At 39.0% G+C, this 22,697-nt stretch overlaps 2 protein-coding genes across 2 annotated transcripts in view; one reads left to right on the top strand and one right to left on the bottom strand.

Moving 5' to 3' along the window:
* LOC147306071 (acid-sensing ion channel 1-like) overlaps nt 1–22,697 on the top strand; it is an 88,380-nt gene that overhangs the window by 54,324 nt on the left and 11,359 nt on the right. The window lies entirely within an intron of this gene.
* LOC147306072 (uncharacterized) lies at nt 5,883–22,649 on the bottom strand. The gene is made up of 19 exons (XM_086278128.1): nt 22,118–22,649; nt 21,221–21,329; nt 20,768–20,930; nt 18,808–19,000; nt 17,946–18,042; nt 17,796–17,857; nt 17,416–17,530; nt 17,120–17,181; nt 16,349–16,445; nt 16,199–16,260; nt 15,819–15,933; nt 15,523–15,584; nt 14,854–14,956; nt 13,056–13,120; nt 9,985–11,971; nt 9,844–9,903; nt 7,342–7,422; nt 6,689–6,754; nt 5,883–6,373 (listed from the first exon to the last, which is right to left on the bottom strand). The coding sequence occupies exons 2-19, from the start codon at nt 21,321–21,323 to the stop codon at nt 6,147–6,149; spliced, it is 3,720 nt and encodes a 1,239-aa protein (XP_086134254.1). The 5' UTR covers nt 21,324–21,329; nt 22,118–22,649; the 3' UTR covers nt 5,883–6,146.

The following is a 22,697-nucleotide window of genomic DNA, read 5'->3' as shown; positions in this document are numbered from 1 at the left end:
GTTGGCCTTGTCAGCAGCTCCGTGACTCACACCTGTATTTTGCTCACAATGACAATACTCATGCTGATACTTGATGTTTGAGGTGACTGTTTTCCATTTAAATATTAGCACTGTACTAATTCTTTTTATATATATACTATTTCTGATGCAGAGGCTGATATAATCTACTAGTTGTTTAGAGTTTTCGGTCTCCGCCAAAGAGATGGAGAAACTGTCGTACAGCCTTCACATTACTGCTGCTGAAAGTACAAATCAAAATGTGGTGAGGATAAGTGTGTTTCTTGTAGTGTTTTTTTTTTTTTTTTTTTCTGACCACGCTGAAACTACAGGTACAAAGATGGAAGATCCACAAAGTGGGTATCTCAGTAGCGCAGGATAGTCTTTGGTCTTTTCTCCCTAATTAAGAAAAAAGCTTTTCTCTATGAACCCTTTAGTTATCTGTACTCCCCCGAGGAGCCCTGTGGTTCTTCTCTACCTTTTCTTGTTTGCCTCTCATCTTTACTTCTTTATTTTGACAACCAGTGACTCAGGGTCTGATTCTATATTCTGGGCATCATTATTACACACACAAACACCCAAGCTCCACCGTGCCTCTGGCTTTCAATCCCCTGCCTATACTTTATTTTGTCTTTGGAGTAGCTTTCTTTTCCACCCAAGACTGGTTATTAGTGTGGTGAGTCAGCTATTCATTCAAAACAGAGCGGGGGAGTGTTTGGTTTGGCTCTGATGCTTTTATTCTCGAATTAATTTAACCTGTGTGCAGCTAGCAGGCGCGCTCAGACTTTAAGATCACGCACATCTTTGAGAGTGTAAAGCGTAATAAATCACCTGTGCAGGACACAAAAGCCAGCACTCTTTATTGGTACATAATATCACTATTTTCCTTTGATTTTTAACACACGCTGTATTCTCATTGAATAATCACGCTCCTGGGCTTTTGGGTTTTGTTTAAAGATCAAAGAAAAACTCAAATAATAGTGGATGGATCGCTATTAAATGTAAAAGTAATAAATGTGGTGCAATGTCAGAGTTTTACCAGTTTAAACCTCCCTCAAAGAACCAAAGGAAGAACACGTGCATTGTAGCAAAAACAATATAAAAATTTTTAATCAATTTTGTTGATTGAATTTGTAGTTGCTCAAACACAGAAGCTGTACGTGTTCTTCCAAATGGTCATAAAACAGAAAAATGCCAAGATTTTTGCCAGATAACACAGAGTCGATGCTTCAAGATCTTCACAGATGGTGCGTGCTTTACATGTAGTCACCTATCCAAAGGTTGATTTTGATTCCAAACTTCACCTCATTCATCCAAAATATAAATTAGGAGAAAAAGTTTTTAAAAAAATTTACACCCAGTTCAGTGTCATGAAGGATAAAATTTTAATAGGAACCAACACCAAAGAATTCCTTAACACATGTAGTTTGAGGTGCACAAACTGACCAGCCAGAGACCAGAATCAGCTGTTTTGCAGCGTTCTCAGCCCTCACCCATAACCTGTCGGTTAGCTGTATGCCTGATTATGAGCCACTCTATTTCATGCATGCACAATATGCGCACAGCAGTGCAGGCAAATACTTTCACACAGACTTATAGCCCACATGCTCATTAGTGTGAAAGGGCCTCACAATGAGGAAAGATACATGATAACATGTATCTTTTAGATACCATGAAAATGTTTGTAATGACAAACCTAATCAGGCTCTTAAATCACCTTCATCTAACTGAACATGGACATTTAAAAGAAACTAACAAAGTGTCTAAAGATATAAACCTGAGCCAACTGCACGCCAGCAGCCTCAGTATGAGCAATAGATAAAAGCAGTTCAAAGGAAAAGAAACTTAGATTCTATATATTTTAACTTTTTTGCAATGAACAACAAAACGCAGAGGAACATGTTACATTTGTATTGGCAATTGACATTTCAAGCAAAAATACAGTTTCATATTCACTGGGCACTTTTTGACTGTGCTTTGAATATTGCACCACACCTCTGCAGAGAGGTGGTAGATGTTTTCATAGCCATAGAAAGGAAGTAAGTAATGTTTATTTATAGAGTACCTTTCACAGACAAGTGGTCACAAAGTGCTTTACGTAAATGATAGTAAAATATATAAAAACACGGTAAGAAACAGAATAAATTAAAATAATTAAAAGTATCACAATAAAAGGAAATTGAAATAAACATAATTGTAATGGGAGACTGTTCCAAAGCTTTGGCACCACCGACTGAAAAGCTCCGTCTCCCCTAGTCTTCAATCGTATACGCCAGGAGTGGGCAATTCCAGGCCCCGAGGGCCGGTGTCCTACAGGTTTTAGATCTCACCTTGGGTCAACACACCTGAATCACATGATTAGTTCGTTACCAGGCCTCTGGAGAACTTCAGGACATGTTGAGGAGCTAATTTAGCCATTTAAATCAGCTGTGTTGGTTCAAGGACACATCTAAAACCTGCAGGGACACCGGCCTTCGGGGCCTGGAATTGCCCACCCCTGGTATACGCGGAACAACCAGCAAATTCTGAGCCTGTGATCGAAGACTACGAGCAGCAGTGTGCTTTATACAGTACCAATGACACTGAACCAGTCCAGCAACCATGGCAGGTAATAAGTGCCGGTATTCAGAGAGTTCGTGGGGGTTAGGGACCACAACTGCCCATGAATAGCTGAAATCTGCAAATACTTTAGACCCTCACGAAAATAAAATGAAAATAATTAGCGAATATTTTAGAAATGCTCTACCCCCGCCCCCCAAAAAAGCGAATAGGAGTATTTTCCGCGAATAATTTGGAGTTACGGGGGGTTGACTGTAGTTCTCCCATTTTCTAGTTGTTTAGATGCATTCATAGCACCAGTCATTGTAGTGGCAGAGTACTGCATTACATTCCCAGGTATCAGTAAAAAAAAAAAATATATTTAATTTAAAAAAAAACCTGCATAAACTGTAAATAATTTGATTTCATGGTCATCCCTGACATGCATGTACAAGCTTTATGGGTGTAAACCAGATAATTGTAATATTAACCTAAGATGCACTTTATGTAAATATTATGCTAACATCAACGTTTTAGCATTGTAAATATGAGTATGTTAGCATTTAGCTTAAAGCAGAACTCTGACTACAGTAGGCTGCCAGAGGCTGTATGACTGCAGACTCTTGTTTTCTTATTAATAAGTTCATCCATGTGTGAAGGAAAGCAGCATGGTGTGAAACTTCCCACTTTTTCCAGGTCACCTGAAGTCCTCATCAGATTACAATCCTGAGTTATGTTGTAAATGCACAATAGGCAGCAATAACCGTGAATGATTTCCGTTTTTTAATTTTTATTTTTTTCAGCCCTGGTCACTGTGGACTACTGTCTGCTCACCATTCCATTTAAATAGCTTTTTTTCCCCAGTGGTGGCTATAACAGCATAATAACAGTGAAAGTGTTTGCACTTTACAGAGATGGCTTTAAAGTCTTTGAAAACATCCCCATAAAACAACAGAGCACTAATGGATTGAACTTAGCCTGTCGAGACGTCTTTTAGCTGCTTGCAGACTGCAAGACTGTATTAAGACCTCCCTAAATGGATGGCAAAGAGCAGGGATTTGCGATTTAGAGATTCCTTCAACTTTTGATGGCTATAGAAACAGATATTCATGATTATGTGCATAATGATTAATTACTGCAGAGCTCTGTTGAGTGCTTTTCAATACATGGGAAATTGTGTGTGAGTGACAGTTTTATTGATCAGAGCTGTGAAGATAGTGTGTGTGTAAACTGCAGTTGGTAAGTAATGCATTCAATTCTGTGGAAAAAAGGGCATTGATTTGTTGTTTGAAGTACCTCTAAGTAGTGACAAAAGGGTGTGACAGTCATGCATCTGTCATAATTAAAGTCCTTCTCTGTTGTAACACTCATTATTCCTCATGCAGCGTATAATTTCTGCTGCAGAAAACCTTTTACACATGTGCACGATCATTTATTTATTCATCATAACAGTGTGCCGTGCAGACTTTGTGCATTATACATGGTTCATGTTTTTATTCCTACCACCTCTGTCACAACTATTCAACCAGAGGAAAAGAACACCGGTTACCTGACATCAACTCAGATCTGCGTATTGATCGAGCCGCCTATGAACAATCGTGCACCTGTCATACACACGGGTTTAACATTTTTGTCATGATTGATTTTATTTATGAAATTCAGTCACCTTATGATCTGAAAGAGCCTTTCCACTCTTACACATGTTTGACAATCTGTCAGGGTCCACAGTGTGTACCTGTGATCAATAGTGTGCAGCAAAGAGCAATTACAGAAGGCTGGGAGTAAATGGGGAAAAGAGAGGCTGGGTAGTGCTATGTTTACTGGATGATTTCTACCTGCGGTGACACCAGGGCTCAAGGGATGGTGTTGGTCTGTCAGTTGGTTCACTTTAATCCTAACTGAAATACTTCAACATTTATCAGAAATATTGCCATGAAACTTTTAAAATCCCCACAGGATTCCTGCTGATTTTGATGTTCTCTCGGTTTTTCATGCAGCATTATTAAATTAACTTTTGAGACTGTGGGTCAAATATCCCAACAAATGTTGGATGGATTCCCTTTAAAAACACACACACACACACACACACACACACATACCCGTTTCTTGGGTTAGAGGGACAATTTCTGAAATTTTTGGCAAATCAGACTGGACATAGGGCTATGGGGACACCGGGTTCCAGAGGTGCTAGAGCTACAATATGCATATCAAAAATCATGAAAAAAATCAGCAAACCTATACACAACTTAAAATTTAAACATTTTCTTTGCTCGACTGAGATATAAAAAAGGCTATTTTTTCAGACATTCTGGTGGTTTGTAGAGACTTTTCTGTAGCTCGGTCTATAAGGACAGTCTGGTGTACAAGGTCAGTGATGTCATCATACATATACACAAAGTATAGTCTGTTCTGAAGGGACACATGGTGTGTAAAGCCAGTCTACTGTACACACACACAGTGAGTAAATCTGGTTTAAAAGGACACATGGTGTGTAAAGCCAGTTCACTGTACACACACACACTGAGTTAATCTGGTTTAAAAGGACACATGGTGTGTAAAGCCAGTTCACTGTACATATACTCACACATGCACTAAGTATAACCTTCTTAGAAAAGAACGTGTATTATAAGACTGTGACTGATACATCATTATAGTAAAATTGAATAAATTTGCTTAGGCTGCTGCCCCTGCGACCTGGCCTCGGATAAGCGGTTGAAGATGGATGGATGGATGAATAAATTAAAAAATAATAAAAAGACTATATTTTGGTTTTCTCTGATGAGCATTACAATCTGACATACAAGCTTACATAAAACACCACAGATCATATCTGTTGTGATCTACTAACAGGTGGTCAAAGTGTCATTAAAACAACTAGAAGCATAATAATAATAATAATAATAATAATAATAATAATGGATTGGATTTATATAGCGCTTTTCTAGGCACCCAAAGCGCTTTACAATTCCACTATTCATTCACTCTCACATTCATACACTGGTGGAGGCAGCTACGGTTGTAGCCACAGCTGCCCTGGGACAGACTGACAGAAGCGAGGCTGCCATATCGCGCCATCGGCCCCTCTGGCCAACACCAGTAGGCAAGTAGGGTAAAGTGTCTTGCCCAAGGACACAACGACCAGGACAGAGAGCCCAGGGATCGAACCGGTGACCATAACACAACAGTGCTTGCATCAACTAGAACAAACTATGTATTATAGAGTTTTTCATTGTCCTGAAGAAACTGGCACTGAGTGGCTGACCAATAAAACAGCACCTTTGCACACCAGGGGTGAGTCGGGCTGACACCATGACTTATACATAAGACTTATATCAACACACAACACATTTGTTGAATTACTGAATTATATTTAATATAACCAACTCAATAATCAATTCCTTAAAAGGACAGCATTGTAACAATTATTGAAGGAAAATAAAAGTGAATCCTGGCATTAAAAGACTCAGGCTAACCACACATCAAAACAAAACACTGCCTGTGAGCACAGTGAAGTCAACTACATACTTTTTGAACGGAGAACACTAACCTTGAAATCAGGCCCAGAAAGGTAAAGGCTCAGACTGTCAAAAAGTGCATTTAGTGTTTAACATTTATTTTTTTTTTTTAAAGGCCAGTCCTCTGTTGCGCACAAAATCTCGAATGTTTTGAATAGATCTCGTCTCCAAGATAGGTTGTTCCTTTTCTTTGCACTTCAGACACTGCTGGTTGGTGACAGTGATACCGTTTTCAATAAAAGGCTTCATATGTTTCATCACCGCTCCTATCTCCTCCTCAGACCATGGTCTCTTCACACACCGCCTTGATGAAACACATAAACCTGTTCAATAAAACAAAACAAATTTGAAGTTTAAAAAGATCATGTGAGATGCACTTGTAGGTAGAGATGGTGTTCAAAACTGTGAAAACAAGCTGGTACTTGTCTAAACAAATTGTGTGTGATAATAAATAGACTGTAGACCTGATAAAATTTAAAGTTTGATTGTTTTCATTAACATGATAGTTCATCACACTGCTTGGTAAGCACAAAATACATTCAGCTTCTTTATATGTTATATAATGTCTAACCACATGATGTTGGTGTTGACTGCACATAGTGCCTAGTGATGGACATGGCATCTGATTTATATCATACCTTTAGTAACTGAGTCAGGGACAGGAGGTGAACCAGAAGTCACACAGGCATCATTCCCCTGGTCATCTAAAAAATATTGCACAGTATAAATGTATGGGCTTAAAGAGGCTTTCTGCCTACCAATCAAACACCATGAGCACAGAGGGGACAATGACAGCCAGTTCTATTATACTAACTATACACATGGCAATGCTGCTGAACTGGATGAAGTCAACAATACCTTGGGTAATAAGTTTACTGGGAAATGATGTAGATTTTGCACAGGCCAAATTTTGCTTGGCCAAAACTGATGAAGCATCAAAATACTAGTCATAAAGCATTAGTGTCACAATTAGGAATGGAACAACTAACAATCGACCATGTAAAAATGTACTGATGGTTAGTAATATTGTTCTATACACAATCCCAGGTTATCGTAATCAGCATAGTAGTGTTAATAGTAAAGTCTGATTTCATTTTTAATGCAATGAAAAACAGAGATGCAAGTGGCATTAATGAAACAAGAGAGCATCGTTATCATACGTGATGTGCGCTGTTAAAATACGTTACTGCACATTTCACTGGATTTGTCTCTGAACAGGACTAACTCACAGATCCCAGCTCATTACCTAAGATATGTTGGGCAAACTTTGAGTACAGCATTGAAAATGTACCTTGAGCTGCAGTCTCGGAGAAGTGAGGCAAATCAGAAGTCACAGAAGTTAATATTTCTTCATTGTCATTGATAGATTTTTCTAGCAAAAAAATAAAAAAATTTTTTATTTTATTTACACACATATAATATATATATATACATATATACATATATATACATATATATATACACATATATATATATATATATATATATATATATATATATATATATATATATACACATATATATATATACACATATATATATATATACATATATATATATATATACATATATATATATATATATATATATATATATATATATATATATATATATACACATATATATATATATATATATATATATATATATATATATATATATATATACACATATATATATATATATATATATATACACATATATATATATATATATATATACATATATATATATACACATATATATACACATATATATACATACATATATATACATACATATATATACACATATATATATATACATATATATACATATATATATATATGTATATATATATATATATATATATATATATATATATATATATATATATATATATATATATATATATATGAATGAATGAGGAAAGTGAGTATTTGAACACCCTGCTATTTTGCGAGTTCTCCCACTTAGAAATCATGGAAGGGTCTGAACTTTTCATCATAGCTACATGTCCACTGTGAGAGACATAATCTAAAATAAAATTCCGGAAATCACATTGTATGATTTTATAACAAGTTTTTTGTATATTTCTTTGTAAAATAAGTATTTGAACACTTGAGTCAAACTATATTAATATTGCCTTTGTTAACAATTACAGCAGCCAAACAGTTCCTGTAGTTCTTCACCAGGTTTGCACACATTGCAGAAGGTCTTTTGACCCACTCCTCCACACAGATCTTCTGTAGATCTGTCATGTTTTGGGCCAACACAGACTTTTAACTCCATCCACAGATTTTCTATTGGCCTGAGGTCTGGAGACTAGTGAGGCCACTCCAGAACCTTGAAATGCCTCTTACGGAGCCACTCCTTGGTTTTCCTGGCTGAGTGCTTCAGGTCTTTGTCTTGTTGAAAGACCCAGCCAGAACCCATCTTCAATGCTCTGACTGAGGGAAGGACGTTTTGGCCCAAAATCTCACAATCCATGTCCCTGTTTATCTTCTCCTTAATACAGTGCAGTGGTCCTGTCCCCCGTGCAGAAAAACAGCCCAGAGCATGATGTTTCCACCCTCATGCTTCACTGTAGGATGGTATTATTGGGATGAGACTCATCCTTCTTCTTCCTCCAAACCCCAACAATGGAGTTTAGACCAAAAAGTTTTATTTTGGTCTCATCGGACCACAGGACTTTCTCCCATGACTCTGGATCATCCAGATGGTCCCTGGCAAACTTCAGACGGGCCTGGACATGGGTTGGCTTAAGAAGGGGAACCTTCAGTGTGATGAATGATTTTAAACCATGACGTCTCAGTGTATTACTGATAGTAGCCTTGCCAACGGTGGTCCCAGCTCTCTTCAGGTCATTGACCAGCTCGTCCCGTGTAGTTCTGGGCTGATTCTTCACCTTTCTTAGGATCACTGACACCCCACGAGCTGAGATCTTACGTGGGGCTCCAGTCCGAGGAAGACATTAGCCTCTTCCATTCAGGGGCGCCTGCAGGAGTCTTGCAGAGGGTACACACAGTCACCTGCACGCGCTCCATCGCGCACACGCACATGCGTGCACGCGCACTGTCGCGCACCGAGCTGCTTGGCAGTGTCTCTGGAGCCCTTTCCAGCTTTGTGAAGGTCTAAAGTTTTGTCTCTTGTGTCGTTGGACAGCTCTTTGGTTTTACTCATGTTGCTGCAACACTTTTGACAGATTGTGGGGTGCACATGTGTCTTTATGAAAGCTAACGGCATCAAACAGGTGCTGCTAAATTAGAATCATGAGCAGAGTGTAGTTGGACTGTTTAAAAGCAGAATAACAGGTCTTTGAGGGTCAGAAATCTGCATGATAAGCAAGTGTTCAAATACTTATTTTAAGCAGTAATATACAAAAATATTTTAATAAAATCATACATTGTGATTTCCGGAATTTTCTTTTAGATTCTGTCTCTCACAGTGGACATGTACCAACGCTGAAAATTTCAGATCCCTCCATGATTTCTAAGTAAATGGCCTGCATTTGTATAAATGGCCTGCATTTGTATAGCGCTTTTTCTAGTCCATAGGACCCCAAAGCGCTTTACACTACATTCAGTCATTCACCCATTCACACACACATTCACACACTGGCGATAGCAAGCTACAGTGGGAGAACATGCAAAATAGCAAATACTTACTTTCCTCACTGTAAATGGTATTAACTACACAGCAAAGTACAAACAGAACTGCAATAACATTATCTAAATATATAAAAATGTAAATTTTAAATATTTTATCAATACAACTACAAAGTCTATAACACAGAATACAATAATTTCAGTACCTCGCAATGTGGAAGCATCAGGGAGTTGCTGTGATCCAGTAGCCATCCCATCTATGTCATCTATAAAATTGAAAAAATGTTATTAGACCAACCATATTCACAAACACCAAGCCGATTTAACAACATATAAACCATGCATACCACCAATTTCATCCAGAGTTTTTCCTTGAATATCCTTCACAGTTCCCTTCTCCATGGCCATGAGCAACTTGGAGATCTTAGCCAGCTGAATTGTTGATTGGGGCAGTCGATAGTATTCTCTATGGACCCTAATGTCATGGCCGAGGAAATCGGCCAGCTGGTCTAGTTCATTATCTTTCAAGTTCATGACTTGGCTTATCGTGGCAATCTGTTTGCGAAGGTTAGTTGATCTGAGGTTCTGAGGATGTTCAGCTCCGCAAGCATCTGCAAACTGACCAAACTGCCCTCTGTAGTGACCATCACTACAAGGAATGGCGAAAAGGTACATATTGTTTTCAGATACCCCGCACTCTTTCCTCTTACTAACGAGGAGTGACAGGTTATCGGTCATATCAGAAGTCAGGATCACAGCCACCTTTCGTCCTTTTTTCCCCTTCAGTTCCACTCTGGCAAACTGTTGGCAAAGCCTTTTCTCAACTTCTGTAAGCCCAGAGCTGATGTCATCGTTTAGTTTGGACATGTCACGATCTTCAAAATTTTTGACAGTCATACGTGCTACTTCACCTTCCCTCCTCCTATTGAACAAAATCACTTGACAAAGGATCACCTTTGCTAGTGCTGCATAAGTTCCTGCTGTTGGGTTATCACCTAGTTTCTCCCTAGCTGATTCCACTTGCTGACCAAGATATAACTGCAGCTTCTGAACATCTCTGGTCAGTGGAAGGCTGTCGACCTTGTTGTATTTTGCCTCACTCAGGTTTGATAAGGCTGAATGGGAAACTAATTCAGACCACTTTGTTTCATGAAGTGTGTGAAACCTCCTGATTGAATCGATCGCCTCTTGATCCTCTTCCATGAGAGCACGACACATGATAATATCACTTATTTTTCTGAGAGAATGTCCAAGCTTCAGGGCCAAACTTGGGGCTTTGAATGTGCTGGTTTCAGTATCAAAACCTGAAACTCTCTTGACAGCATTAGTAAGAATAAAGAAGTTGGCTGGTTTTATTGCCTCTTCCATATTATGGATTCTTGTTGTGTGACGCAAAGTCACAAGTAATCTCCCAAGTTCCCTTACTTTCTGTCTTATATACTCATGCTTTGATCTGTCACTTCCATGCTTATTAAAAAGAGACTGAGCCAACTGCATAATATAATGATCATTCCTTATTGCACTAGACACATCATCCTTGTGCATCTTGCCCAGTACTGAGTAGAGTTCACTTGAAATTGGCTGAGACATTGTGGATTGAGTAGATGCTATACCAAAGACTCTATCTTTCAGCTTCTCTTCAGCATTATTCTCTGGTCTTAAAGCACATCTTTTCATATGCCGAGAAACTTCTTTTCTGGATATCATACCCTTACAGTATAAGCAGTACTCGTATGTCTCAGCGCTGCTGCTGCTCTTTTTTGAGATCCTTTTCACTTTAAGACAACCTGATCCTGTGGTTTTAACAGCAGAGTTGTGCTTGAAGTTACCAAGGTTTCGTAACCTTTCAAGATGAACTTTTCTGTCCTTTGATGATTTGGGTAACTGAAGCACCTGGGCGACTTCAGCATTTTCATTTACATGCGTCTCCAGATGACGTGCAAATTTTGTTTGAGGTTTTCCACACACAAAACAAAAATTGACTGTGCTTTTGATTAATTTTGTTGACTTGGTTGGGGATTCATTTTGGCTAATATCCACAGTACTCTTTTCGCTACATGCATCTTTTGTTTTCTGCTGGCATGACTCTGAGCTGTCTGGTTCTTGGTCGGGATGAAGATCATCAGTAGTTTCAAGATCATTCAAAATGTGCTCAAAGTTGTTCTTAACATCCATGGTCTGTTCTTTTTCAGCAAAAGTAACGCATAAATCAGGCATGCTAGCAGCATGGGAGTTTTTTGATGGTCCAGGTAACTCAATAGACAACTCTGTTCCTGAGCTTTCTGAATCTGATGCAGAATTTGGGATGTATTCTTCATCAGATGAGACATCACCCTGTTCGTAGATACAGCATAGATTAAATAACAGAAATAAACATGGGAAGGATAAATGCTAAATTGTTCACGTCACAGAGCTCGGGACGTAAACCAAAGTCTCTAGATGTCTTAAAAGTACTAAGAAATACCTCCTGATTTAAAGAAGAAAATGTGCAGCAGATATGTATTTTGTGCAAGTATTTTGATTCTGCTTGATCAATTTGCAATCTGTGATCGATTCAGTACTTTTTTGATATTTGTCCCATTTCTAATATCCAATTTATATTTTTTGAACAATGACATTAACAAAAAAAACAAACACAAAACAAAAAAAACTAAGACACCAGCCCTAACCTGGTCCCGGAGCCCCTCCCACAATGACCCCCACAGATCAAAATTTGTAAAACCTTTGAGACTAGATTGTATGAAACTGTTTTTTTTTTTGTTTGTTTTTTTTACAAAGGATTATAATAAAATCTAAGTAATATTTTTACAATGTGTTTATTTCTGGCCTCTCTCACATAACTTCTACACTCTATCCAGTCCAAAATCTCTCTGCTTTCAATTCTCTATCTGAGACAACACTTACAAAACTGATTATCCTTATAATTTTGTGATGAAAGAAAAAGGAAGAGCAAGCAACATGTGGCAATCTTCACGAACTGCATCTACGTCAATATTAACTATATTATAATGAAGCCTGCGTAAATTCAACCTGGGAGAAACACCTGCACATCATCTCCATCATCATCATCATCATCTCAACTCCCTTCAGCTGCTCACTCTGGCGCAGCCAATCCGGAGCTCCCTCGCACCTATGCCTCCATTCAGCATCCGGGCATTTAAGCTCTTTCACCCATAGCTCGGCCTCTCAGCGTTTTCGCATCCCTCCACCACCCCTGCACCCCCATGCTTGCCCCCTGCCTCCATACCACCACCAGTGTCCAGACCCCAGGGGAAGACCTCCTACTTCAATCAGCAATGCTTTTATCAACAGTTTTCCCGCCGGGGTCTGACCGCCAAATATTTAATGTTCAATAAAGCATGTCTAATTCTTTCTCCGTATCTGAGTCTTTCCAGGTTGAATTTCACTGTACACTTACGTCGGACATATCCCAGTCTTCTGAAGATGTCTGGAGGCAGATCTTATGCCACACACAACGGCATTCTACAAATACAAAGAAACCACAGCATTAGACAACAACCGATGATTCATTAAGTTATAATTTAAAAAGTAGCGATCCCACACGTCACAAATTATATTCACTAAGACCACTAAATATAAACAAGCATAAAGTGAATTTAAAACCAACGCATAATTCAGAATAAAAAGCAGATTTTTTTTTTAAGTTTAAGACACATTTTAAACTTATGAATATGATATACTGAATCATCCTAATAATAAATTTTTTCATCAGATTTGAGATATAAAACATTGTTATTTTAAAAACAGACTAATTGACAGACAGACAGACAGACAGACATACATACATACATACGATCTAATGAGAAACAGAAAAGCTAAAATGTTTATCCTACATTAATTAATAAGGATTGAGATGAAAAGGACTTCTACTAAAAAGTCATTGAAAATGTGTAGAGACACCATCAAGCATTTGTATTGCAAATTGCCTGATTGATCTATTGGAATAGGTCTGGATTAATCAGACCCAGTACCTTATTGGGCTTCCTATATTGACATTGTAAGAAGTTTGCAAGTTTGATGCAATGTTTACTCAAAGGGTTTATTATCATCAAACATCATCTTCCAAGTTTGTGTGTATATGTGTAATTACAGAATGACAAACAGACTTGAGGGCAGTTTACTTCATACATGTTGATACTCTCTTAAATATAATTAAACATTTGTGCATTTTGCTTTATCTTTATATAACAGATCAAATCAGGAACTGTGGTTTTTGCATTGTAACATCACAAATAAGCTAAATCAGCATTGTCAGTACGCATGCACGACGCGGCCGGGTCAGAGTACACCACTACCCACGATGTAAAGGCTGAATTATACTTCTCCGTCAGATATAGGCTTGGTTCTTTTAATACATCCATGGATATAGGCCTACGGGGAAGTGCTGTGCCAGGGTTGCCAGACGTCAGTGGCCAAACCCCGCACGAGCGTCTCCGGGCACCACAGAGGCTGATGGCTCCGAATATGAGGCTTTGAAAGTGAAAGTTTATTTGCAGCTGTTGATTCATTGTACCAACCTTCCCTCAGCTCTAAGGGATCTGGAATTGTCATCTGACAACTGTCAGTCTCGATCTCGAGCAGAGACTTATATCCAAGGTAGCATAGCCTCCCACTCCTGCTGTTTTGTTAAAACTATAGGGGCTTTTTGTAGTGAAAACGCCCAAGCGAGGGCCACGAATTCTTTCTTTCTCTTCCCAGCAGCACTGTATCCCCGTTTCGTACCAAATTCTTTTAAAACATTGACTTTAGGACGCTCAAAATATTCAATATCGCTATCACACGCGGCAGTGTTTACTGTTTACGATGCACGCTGGGTAGTCGTGACCCTTGACCCGGACCGGCATGCCTTGCGCGCGGTGAGATGCTTATTTAGCTTATATGAGCTTGATGTTGAAAGAGTGAAACAAAGATTTAAAGTTGTAAAGTTCAACAGTCTAATCAACAAAGAGTAAGAGGGCAATATACATTATTACAGTATGTTCTCTGTTCTCTGCCACACTAAGCAGACAAACTCAAATGCATGATATGTGATAGTATCTGCCATTACACTGTGTATCATTGCAATGGTTTGAATTGATAAAACTTTGAAGTGATTTTTTTTATTCTTTACATATGAAAATGTAGACCTGACTCATGGTAACTTATGGTATAGTGAAAAAATGCATTAATTAACACAAGATAAATAATACACTTACGCTTGCATCTTAGACCGTGCCATCTGATAGCTGTCAAAGGTGAATGGCATATCCCGCATTTGTCAAGTTTCACCGATTCAAATACCAGCCTATGAATTGTACACTGGAAAAAATTAAAAACATGAAATGAAACATAAAACATTGTTACCCAAATATTTTATGACGAATTAAAAATAATGTTTGACCATTTTACATATTTTCTACCAATCCTTCAGGAGAGATTGAAAGGGAGATAGGAGTTACTTTTTAGATAAAATAGTGAAGCATATCTATTCAATTCCTGAGATTTGTGAGTTAGAGAGAGGGGAATCTATTTAGATGAAGCAAAAGTAAAATACTAAGAAGCTAAAGTGACTGTGAGTAAAAGGTGCATGTATATGTCTGACACAGAAAAACCCAAGGTTTACAAGGACACTGGCCATCAGCCTCATAATGACATCCGAGCTCAAACTGATGCTTTCACTGTTTCACCTCCAGTGTGTGGCCACTCAGTAAAACACACTTGTTAAGGGGACACTGTGGTTAGAAAAGACCTCCTGTTCTAAATAGAGGACATTTCCACCACCGCTGCCAGATGTTTGCTAAAATACTCAAAATGGAGTTTCATGTAAACACCATAACACTTCTAACCATTGGTCAATTTTAAAACAAAGGTCAATTTCAACTCACCTCACAAGCAGAGTCGTTAGGCACAGCTCTGGATGATTGTGGCACCTCTTTCGATTTGCTCTCTGTACAAGGGAACACAAGGAGATTCAGTGCTTGACTTTCGTTAAGTCAAAAAAAACACATCTACGCATAACGCAATCAATTCACATCCTTGACTGTTACAATTCTACTCAAAATATCCATCAAGACACTATAGAATCATCAGAAATGTCCCAATACTGGCACATTTTTCATGCAGCAAACCTTCAGGCATGTCATGCATTGCCAGAAGTTAACAACATTTACTCAAAACTGACCACTGGTAAGTTCTTCTGAGAACGCTTGGGGTGACAACTCCTGATACTGGACACCAACTTCACCAATTAACTCTTTCAGAGAAGAAGTGCCACGCTGACCTCCAACAGAATGCACCTAAAAAGATGCAAAGATGAACAAGCATCAATGGTACAGTGTCCATCTGATCAAGAGGGACACTCTCAGTCAAACCTTAAAACACCCAAATGATGTTGAGAGGGAAATGCAATGTTAAATGATGACTACCTGTACTTACAATGATTTAAAGACTGCACATGCAGTATAATTGTAATCAATTGATAAACATGATCTTTACAAACCACACTATTTACCAAACTACACATTGATACAATCTTTAGTAAACAGATGAATCCATGCTAACCTCATGCTCAGAGTTGTCTGCTGTAGGTCTAGATGACTGACACTCTGCTCTTAATTCTCTGTCTGTAGAAGAGAACACAAGACATGGAGGCATAGTGCTTTGCAAGACCCCAGGGTTTAACAGGTAGTGCTTACTCAAGCAGGGACTCACCTGTGAATGAGTCTGTAGAGATCACATGGTGCTCCACGTCATGGGCAATAGGCTCTGCAACACACTGTTGACCAGAAGGGATGCTTGCGATCTTTAGCTGGGTATGAAAAGTAGAACAAATATTGTAAACATCTGGCAGCTACAGTGGAAATGTATTTAATCCACTACAAGTGGTCTTTTCTAACCAGTGTCCCCTCAACCCGTGTGTTTTTCTGAGTATGCCAAACACTGGAGATGAAACAATGAAAGACTCAGTTTGAGCTCAGATGTCAGGACAGTGTTCTCACATACCTTGAGTTTGTCTGTGTCAGACACACACACATAGTTAAGCATTTTCTGTTTCACCTTCAGTTAAATACAGTTCTAACTCTCACCCTAACTGCAAGGAAACAGAGTGATTAACCCTTACCTAGTTAAGTGAAGCCAAAGTAAGACAATACTAAGAAGCTAAAGTGACTGTGAGTAAAAGGTGCATGTATATGTCTGACACAGAAAAACCCAAGGTTTACAAGGACACTGGCCATCAGCCTCATAATGACATCCGAGCTCAAACTGATGCTTTCACTGTTTCACCTCCAGTGTGTGGCCACTCAGTAAAACACACTTGTTAAGGGGACACTGTGGTTAGAAAAGACCTCCTGTTCTAAATAGAGGACATTTCCACCACCGCTGCCAGATGTTTGCTAAAATACTCAAAATGGAGTTTCATGTAAACACCATAACACTTCTAACCATTGGTCAATTTTAAAACAAAGGTCAATTTCAACTCACCTCACAAGCAGAGTCGTTAGGCACAGCTCTGGATGATTGTGGCACCTCTTTCGATTTGCTCTCTGTACAAGGGAACACAAGGAGATTCAGTGCTTGACTTTCGTTAAGTCAAAAAAAACACATCTACGCATAACGCAATCAATTCACATCCTTGACTGTTACAATTCTACTCAAAATATCCATCAAGACACTATAGAATCATCAGAAATGTCCCAATACTGGCACATTTTTCATGCAGCAAACCTTCAGGCATGTCATGCATTGCCAGAAGTTAACAACATTTACTCAAAACTGACCACTGGTAAGTTCTTCTGAGAACGCTTGGGGTGACAACTCCTGATACTGGACACCAACTTCACCAATTAACTCTTTCAGAGAAGAAGTGCCACGCTGACCTCCAACAGAATGCACCTAAAAAGATGCAAAGATGAACAAGCATCAATGGTACAGTGTCCATCTGATCAAGAGGGACACTCTCAGTCAAACCTTAAAACACCCAAATGATGTTGAGAGGGAAATGCAATGTTAAATGATGACTACCTGTACTTACAATGATTTAAAGACTGCACATGCAGTATAATTGTAATCAATTGATAAACATGATCTTTACAAACCACACTATTTACCAAACTACACATTGATACAATCTTTAGTAAACAGATGAATCCATGCTAACCTCATGCTCAGAGTTGTCTGCTGTAGGTCTAGATGACTGACACTCTGCTCTTAATTCTCTGTCTGTAGAAGAGAACACAAGACATGGAGGCATAGTGCTTTGCAAGACCCCAGGGTTTAACAGGTAGTGCTTACTCAAGCAGGGACTCACCTGTGAATGAGTCTGTAGAGATCACATGGTGCTCCACGTCATGGGCAATAGGCTCTGCAACACACTGTTGACCAGAAGGGATGCTTGCGATCTTTAGCTGGGTATGAAAAGTAGAACAAATATTGTAAACATCTGGCAGCTACAGTGGAAATGTATTTAATCCACTACAAGTGGTCTTTTCTAACCAGTGTCCCCTCAACCCGTGTGTTTTTCTGAGTATGCCAAACACTGGAGATGAAACAATGAAAGACTCAGTTTGAGCTCAGATGTCAGGACAGTGTTCTCACATACCTTGAGTTTGTCTGTGTCAGACACACACACATAGTTAAGCATTTTCTGTTTCACCTTCAGTTAAATACAGTTCTAACTCTCACCCTAACTGCAAGGAAACAGAGTGATTAACCCTTACCTAGTTAAGTGAAGCCAAAGTAAGACAATACTAAGAAGCTAAAGTGACTGTGAGTAAAAGGTGCATGTATATGTCTGACACAGAAAAACCCAAGGTTTACAAGGACACTGGCCATCAGCCTCATAATGACATCTGAGCTCAAACTGATGCTTTCACTGTTTCACCTCCAGTGTGTGGCCACTCAGTAAAACACACTTGTGGAGGGGACACAAAACAGATAAGCTTGCAATCATCACTTGGGAAAGTCATACAAATTCAAGATTTAGTTAAACCAGATTGAATACCACCAAGAGGACATTTAAATATTGTGACTAGGGCTGAAACAACTAATCGATTAATCGACAACTAATCGATTATTGAAATAATCGTTAGTTGCAGCCCTAATTGTGACATCTAGATATGTAGGTTTTAAACAACAATTCATAGGGGGAAATTTTTTTTTAAATGACCCACCTTTTTCCGCCAGGGCCATTCTTTCCCACCATAGTCATAAGTAATTTCACTTCCTGCCGCAATTTCCTTCAGTGCAAAAAGGCAGAGATGTGGCTTCCCTTCTGCTTCAATCAACTTCATTCTGCAATTTGGTGTCCTGTGTTCATCGTTTACTAGTCGCCCAAATGACCCATCTTCAAGTGCTCCATCAATACTGCAAATTTGGAAACATACATTAAACAAACATTTATAGTGACACGCCTATGAACTATACTATAATTTTTAAGCACCAACACAAACACAACATCCAATACAAGTTTAGTTGTTAAATGCATAGTTGATAAGTTAAAGAGGGTCCATCAGTCAAGGACGCGTTGCTTTCTGACTGAGATAAGTGTTTGCGCTTCTACTTGTGCTTAGAGCTTAAACGTGGTTTTGTTGTACTGTCGCGCTGACCTTGTAGGTGTAGGTGTGGCTGTGGCTGTTACTCTTCTCTTCCTCCTCTTGCCCACTACCTGCTCTGTGCTGCTGCTTGCGCGTGGCCGCTGATTAGACCTTGTGCAATCTACAGCTAAGCGCAGCCTGGTGCGCACTGCTCCGCCAGGTGAGTTGAATTAGAGCAATCAAGGGCGGGCGTGCCTAGTAGACTTAAAATGCATGCAGCAGTCATTTGACCCGAGCGTGACATGCTGAGAGGACAGCAAACCAAGCACAATCCACTTTGAGGAAGACTTTGAGTTAGACGGGCTATCGGTAAGCTTGGACTCATATTTGCTGCTTATGTTTGGGAACTATGGAAGCTCAATTGTGGAAATGTATTTATGCTTTGGGAAATAGTTACTGCATTTAAGTTTAAAAAATTATATTGATATTAAAATAAATGTTTAAGTTTGAATAAACTGTTTATGTAGATAGTGTTTCCCACACTTATGTTAATTAATACTAAAAGCAATTACCCCAAATCCTTGGTTAAATCTTAAAACTAGTGTAAATATGTTTGGTTTAATTTAAGGAAAATAATTCTTTGTAAAAGAAAATCCTTGGTTAAAGTCTTTATTAAAATATTTGTAAACTCTAAAATGTATACTTTAAAAATGTAATTGTTACAGAAAGTGTAAAAAATGCAAGGTAGACCACAGTTTAGTTCATCTTCGTTGTTTGAAATTACTCACCTCTGATTCAAAAACTAATGAATGTAAAACTAAAACTAGGATAAATGATAGTTTAGACAAAAGTGGCTTTACTGAAGTGTATATTTTTGTTATTTCATTTGTCTTCTGTATAATGCATTTAATTTATCTGAATGATTAATGAAATGTTCTTTATTTTTTGTGTTGAAAGGTTTTTCACCTATCCATCAAGCCATCCATCTACCTACCTCACAGACAGAACACTTGACATGTACTATTTTGGCATTGTACATATTATACAGTAATTTTGGACACAGTATAACAGTGCACGAGTCTCCGTGTCCACATGTGCCAAATGCGCACAGACACAGGGCCGCTCATTCAGCCCTGGCCATTTGAATTTTCTCTTATTATTTTCTCTTATTATTTTCTCTATCTCTATATTATATTTTAAATCTTCACAGCAGCGTGAGCACACTGTCTTAGCTGTAAAATGTAGGCTTATATTATTACCCCTCTAACCCCGTACATTACGCCCGTGAGTGTGTATTAGAGAAGGCACACACAGGCTGAATACGGGGACTAACGGGCCCTCAGCATATGTGGGAGTCCCGTCAGTCCCCAGTACTGCGAGTTCCCGGGGACCACAGGGTCACCGGGAAATGACGGAGCCTCAGTAAGAATGAGATCCTGCTATTCCACGGGTCCGTCACTCCCCCTTCTATAGATTCTGGGGACTGACGGGGCCGGGTACTAGAGGTAAGGACTCGTTAAAGAGCAATATGAGATGTTTGCTTCAGAAATCCTGACCTTGCAATAGAAATGTAAACATTCAGTCATTTTGAATTTACCACAAAGTCTTCTGCTTCCATATGAATTCAAACATGAAGACTGAACATGCGCTGGGGTACAGGTTACGTCTGTGTTCAGCTTCAGTTGCATCAATAAGCTCCCCTCTATACTCGACCACGAAGTCTCCTTGTTTGAAATTGGCTAAAGTGAAGATGCCACGACCTGAAGACACAACCATATTAGAGACACAGGTGTGGCAGCACTGCAAATAATCAATTCATTAAATATGTATATCTGTAAATTGCAAGTATGCAATGTTGTGCTTTTTTTCAATTCTACATATATAATAAAGAAAACATGTCCAAGTGCAGAAAACATAAATAGCCAGGCTCGCTAATAACTAAATTATTATTAAAATACCTTTAATTTTAATTTATATTGATGTTTGTACAGGTCACCACTGGTGATGCGTAACCCCTCAGTCTAGCCTGCAGTGTGTCAAAGTCACTCACCTTTAACTGAATTAATAAATTTGATTTCTAACATTGAATTCTTGTCTCTTCTTGCAAGGATGTGATTAATGGCATCCTGAAGGGGAGTGGTTCTCCGTGACATGATTTGCTAAGGAAATCAAGATAAAAATGTAAACAACATCAAAACTTCAAGCCTTTATGCTTACAAGGGCATTAGTAAAGCTGAATGAGAAGCACCCCCCCCCCCCCCCCCCCCCCCCCATGTTAGCGTATTATTAGTTTAAGATTATTTTAGTTTGGTGATGAGTGCTGGAGGGATTCTGATTAACAGATAAATGGATGGGGGCGAGGCTGTATTTGTGCAGATTAACTTGACTGTGTTCCACCTGTGTTGATTAAGTCAAGTTTCTGACATGCTCCACCCAATTTTTCTTATTTCACTAATAGCATGGATACTGAAACTGTTTCAATTGAGTTCTATGCTTTCATTACATTCACATAACAGACACAGACAAGGCTGATGTCTGAGTTGTTTTAACAGAAAGCATGCACTTGCAGATATTAAAGATACTTAAATGTCCTAATTTAACTAAAGCCTAACTCTGACTTAGCCTAAACCTGTCTGTCAAACTAAGCTTTAGATCTCTCAGGAATCATGTGCTTCATCAACACAACTATAAGAGCAAAACAAATGTTGTTGTTTTTTTTACAATATTTTATAAACAAATGTGTGCAGAGTGACACCAATACTGTCTCAATTTAATTTCATAAATCTACAAGAGTTTATTTGTATTTGCCTTCCAATGTTTCCTTGGTATTTGGGCAAAGATCATCTAATAGCAGTAGCAGCCATTTTACATTAAACAAGTGATCTTGTCGTGAAAAAGGCCTTCTTTCAAACTCGGTGAAACATCACACACTTGTGTAATTTCTTACCTTGAAACAAGTGATGAGATTAGGCCAGGGTAAAAATAACCCTGGGACAGTCCGGGAATCCCCGCCCCGCGTGTTGCTGTGACCTCCGTGAACCGTTCCGCGTGCTCCGGCCCGCTCCGCCGTCCTCACCTCGTTGTGGTCCGGTCCCCGCGGTGCGCTCTCCGCCGTATGCTTTCCACCGTACCTCGTCGTTCCCTCACCTGCCGCCTCACCACGGCTGTGCCTACTCTGAAGCACTGTGTCTGTCAGAACGCCCGTCTTTTAAAAGTTTTATAATTACCTTCTTACCTTTTCTCCAAAGCGTGTCAAAACTCTGCCAAAATTGATGGATGAATAAGAAGCGCCCAATCAGTCAGTCTAAATCATTGATGTAAATATCAATGGTCTAAATGGGTAATGTTAAAATGCGCATGCGCAGCTTCCAATTTCGCGCCATGTGTATAATGTCCCGCGCTCGTGTATAATTTCCCGCGCTTGTGTGTGCGGCATGCAGGGACAACTCCAACCGACAGGGGGCAGTGGCGGACACACAAATATACAACATATGTCAAGTTTTTGGTTTACAAAGACTTTTGAGAAA

The sequence above is a fragment of the Aulonocara sp. 'chitande type north' Nkhata Bay genome, linkage group LG20, assembly GCF_057382095.1.
Source record: "Aulonocara sp. 'chitande type north' Nkhata Bay isolate Kocher_YH1m ecotype deep benthic linkage group LG20, A_spYH_male_GT1.1, whole genome shotgun sequence".
Classification (NCBI taxonomy): domain Eukaryota; kingdom Metazoa; phylum Chordata; class Actinopteri; order Cichliformes; family Cichlidae; genus Aulonocara; species Aulonocara sp. 'chitande type north' Nkhata Bay.
The sequence above is the reverse complement of the archived record's forward strand: the minus strand, read 5'-3'. Positions and strand labels throughout refer to the sequence as shown.